The 3956-nt window shown below is 35.6% G+C and overlaps 1 protein-coding gene across 1 annotated transcript; it reads left to right on the top strand.

Moving 5' to 3' along the window:
• Nucleotides 1–400: 400 nt before the first annotated feature.
• Nucleotides 401–3234, top strand: LOC127656172 (uncharacterized). The gene is made up of 4 exons (XM_052144356.1): nt 401–531; nt 865–901; nt 1627–2943; nt 3064–3234. The coding sequence occupies exons 1-4, from the start codon at nt 401–403 to the stop codon at nt 3232–3234; spliced, it is 1656 nt and encodes a 551-aa protein (XP_052000316.1).
• Nucleotides 3235–3956: the final 722 nt, after the last annotated feature.

The raw sequence follows: 3956 nt of genomic DNA, 5'->3' as shown, positions 1-3956 counted from the left end.
ATAGCTGTTCATTTAAAACATTTATACTATAAAAAAAACCTTAATCCTGTAAAAAATCAAATTGAAGAAAATATTAACATTTTGTTATATTGTTATATTCAATTTTGTTGTGCAACTAAAAATATAATCTTTTAACAAAAAAGAAAAGAAAAAAAGAAGAAAAGGGGTTCTAAACAAAGAGACAGCATAAGCTACTTATTAATAAGAGCATATTCTACCAGAATTCTAATGGAATGTGTTACCATGGTAACTTTTGGATCACAACACGGGCTCTGTGTTGTTGGAGACAGCACAGTATAAATTGGGCTGCACAGTCTACAGGTCCTCAGTAATGTGTTAATTTCACAAAATGCACTCGTGCTATAATTGGTAATCAAAGATAACAAAGTCTTGTGGTAATATGACTCAATCAGAGCAGCAGAGGGACCTGGCCTGGTGGGTCCGTCTGGCAAAAGAATTTGCTGCAGCAAAATCTGAGGACATCCGTTTTAACTCAGTTATCCTCAACTTCTTTTGGAATCTGACTGAGCAGTATGTCTTTTATTCTATAATTTTATCTTATTTATCTTATATTATATTACTGAATTGGCTGTGGAGGAGCAAAAAACCTTCTGCGGTGCTCCATAATGCCCCCCATATTATATTATATTATATTATAATACTAAATAACATGATTTCATATATAATTACATATTATTTATGTAATCCAATGATAATTATTTATTTAAAATTATAATATAAAATATAAAATTATTATATTACTTTTCATTTGATGTACTTCATGTGATACTTAATATGACTAAATCAATAACACAACTTGTTACTGTTTATTATAATATATTGAATTTTTTGTCTATCTTTCAGCGAATTGGAAGTGATACAGGGGGCGATGAGCAGTCCAGTAAGTTGACTTTTTCATATTTACTCCAATACAAAGTATGTCAATAAGATTTTATTCTTTTTAACTTGATGGATGTTGTAGGGCCCTATGATTTCTGCAATGAGGACAAAAAAAAATAATTATTAAAGTTTAAGAAGAATTTCAAAGAATTTGACATATTTAAAAATATATGCAGGTACAATAAATAAATTAAAATCATGATGTGTCCTAGTTTTATTGTTAAACCGCAAGCATTTTAATAAAATAAATGTAAAATTTTATATTAATTTAATGCATTCAATAATCACACTGTTCCATGTAGCAAACTGCTTACCTGGAGGTGAGAAACTACAGTCAAATTCACACAGAAAATGAAAGGTCTTCACTCAGTTTTCTGCCAAAATAAAAGCTTGAATAAAAGTTTTCATCTACCCTATAGCCTACAATGGTCCTCTGTTGTACAGCACATTTTTGATTGTGCTGTACAGATCTGCACAGAATCACTTCAATTGATACAAATAATACAATATTATGTTGAAAATTAAAGTTTTAGTGAAAGTCATTTGATTAAGCACATTTTTAGTGAGTAAACATTTAAACTTTAAAACATGGAATTTGGAAAAATTAAAACAGAAAATATAGGAAATGGCCCATATCTGTAAACTTAACATGATGAAAACTTACATTATGGCAGAAAATTGTCACTGCATTAGGACTAAGCTTATTTTTGTCTTTATTCCACACAGTTCTCCAGACAGCAAATCTGTAAAATGCTGACTTACATTGTGAAGCCAGTAGCCAAAACTGCAGTAGAACTCACACCAAAACTTTGTGCAAATTCATCAGTATTTGTAGACTCAGTTTGCAGGGCATCGACAGTCTCATTCTCTGAGGACATTCAGGCGGAAACATCAATAATCCTGAAGAAGGAACGATTTCTATTTCTTCATCCACTGGAATCCCTATTTGGGATCACTGTGGATAGTCTCCTCAGCAGTTGCAATCTAAGTGACTGTCTGTGTGAACTGGAAGTCTCTGAACTCTCTGGCATTGTGGTGGAAGAAGTTTTTAATAAGGTGAATTCGGTTATATACAAAACCGTGTACAAGATCAACACGGCCAAATCTTTACCCTTTGTATACTTCTACCCAGAATCCTGTGCTGAAATTGGAGACATACTAATAAACGCTGTCCTTAGAAAGCTGAATGCACTACATTGCACAATCTCACGTTCAGCAGCAACAAGAGCCATCAGCAGGGTTCTGTTAACAATGGAGGAAAAGCTTCCATCTGCTCCAAGACCAAGCCGTACGGTGGACATTACAAGCAATGTCATTGAGTACATTCTTTGCGATGTTGTTCAAGCATGGCAAGGGAAGTCCTCTTCACTATATGGACCTATACCAGTTTTACACACATGTTTTGAGAGATCTAAAGCTGCCATATCACTTGTACTGAATCGACAGGACAAACATCCATCAGAGTTAGATCACCCCTCAGGGAGTGATGGGCTAACAACCACCACCTTATTGGACACAGCAATGATCCAACTCTACATGAAGGGCAAAGACTTTAGTTCACTAGATGATAGTTGTATAGCATCAGAGCATCTGCACCAGAAGCTTGCAGATTTTGGAAACAGATGCATAGAAGCAAGTCAAGAGACGCTGGAAGACCTAACACAGACAAAGGACGTCTCGGAGGGTGAGGAGGTCAGAGGGGCAGCTAAAGAATTTCTACACAATTTCATTGAAGAACTAGTAATGCGCCTTCTCTTGTGCTCTAAATTCTCTAATCATGAGATGCCAGTGATGCCCATTGAGAGTGATGAAGAGGACAGCTGCACTATCGCAGCTTTCCATAAAACAATGGCTCTTCTGACAGAGCTGCTGGTCAGTCAGGTTTATGACATCCAAGCAAAAAAATTTGCTCTGACTGGTTCCACCAATGCTGCTCAAGAGACCACATTTAATGAAGCTGTTGTTCCACATGGGAATCAATTAAACAGGCCAATGACCTTCAGAGAGAGGTTAAAGAATTTGAAATCCACCATTGTCCAAAAGGTAATGTCAGATTGGCTCTTCATTCAGATTTGCTCTGAAAGAAATCTGCCTTAGATCTGAACTTGACAAAGTTCAGAATTAAATGAAATTCTTCTACTAATGAGTGTCATTTGTTTTTAGCTGATGAAGCCCTTTAGATCGAGTAAGAGCAGTAAAAAAGAAAGCAACAGCAGAGTCCCAGCTCCACACCATGCTGTCCTGAAACAAAAGAGGAAGAAGACATTTTTGGGCATGAAATTCTCAATCATCAAGAGAAACACTCAAGCCAGAGTTGGTCCTGCTGGTACATGAACACTGATATGCTCTTCCAAGAAAACCTCCTTCTGCACTAAAAAAAAAAAGAAAAGAATTCATATAAAAAAAATGCAAATAAAAAATCACTGTGCAATGTTAATAGGTCTTTGTGCATTGTAAAAATGTCATTGTGCATGGTAAATGCACTGTAAAAAAAAAGCACTTTTGAAAAAGAGTAAAAGGTAAAAAATAAATAAATACAAATTGTGATTCTGCATACTAAATTCTAAAAAGTATCTAAAAGGAATAGTTCACCCAAAAATTCTAATTATCATGTAATTTACTCATCCTTATGCCGTCTTAAACTCATATGATTTTTTTCTGTGGAACCATAAACAAATATATATTTTATGGATATACTGTATGATGTATATCCATACTATGCAAGTCAATGGGCTCCACAACTTTCAAGCTCCAAAAAGGACCTAAAGGCTGCACAAAGGTAATCCATACGACTTGAGTACTGGAAAATAGTTTGTGTTCGGCAGAAAAAAGAAAGTCATATGAGTATAAGAAGGCATAAGGGTGAGTAAACCTCTGCCAGTATCATTTTGGTCATAGGACGGACTACACTCTCTTAAATTGGAATTCATAGACAAAAAATGTATGCCAAATAAAGCTGTGGCAGGGCGGAGGGTGGTGTCGGGTCGTGATCCTACACACCCGGTCCCGTATTAGGCTAATCAAGCATCTGAGGGATAAAGGTCGACTGCAGGGGA

The sequence above is a fragment of the Xyrauchen texanus genome, chromosome 15, assembly GCF_025860055.1.
Source record: "Xyrauchen texanus isolate HMW12.3.18 chromosome 15, RBS_HiC_50CHRs, whole genome shotgun sequence".
Classification (NCBI taxonomy): domain Eukaryota; kingdom Metazoa; phylum Chordata; class Actinopteri; order Cypriniformes; family Catostomidae; genus Xyrauchen; species Xyrauchen texanus.
Note: the sequence above shows the minus strand (reverse complement) of the source record. Positions and strands in the feature narration are given on the sequence as shown.

What these genes read in the sequence shown, in the direction of transcription:
- LOC127656172 (XM_052144356.1), top strand. Translation starts at nt 401, where the DNA reads ATGACTCAATCAGAGCAGCAGAGGGACCTGGCCTGGTGGGTCCGTCTG. An exon ending in TTTTGGAATCTGACTGAGCA is followed by an intron (nt 532 to 864) that starts GTATGTCTTTTA and finishes TCTATCTTTCAG; the next exon opens with CGAATTGGAAGTGATACAGG. An exon ending in AGGGGGCGATGAGCAGTCCA is followed by an intron (nt 902 to 1,626) that starts GTAAGTTGACTT and finishes TATTCCACACAG; the next exon opens with TTCTCCAGACAGCAAATCTG.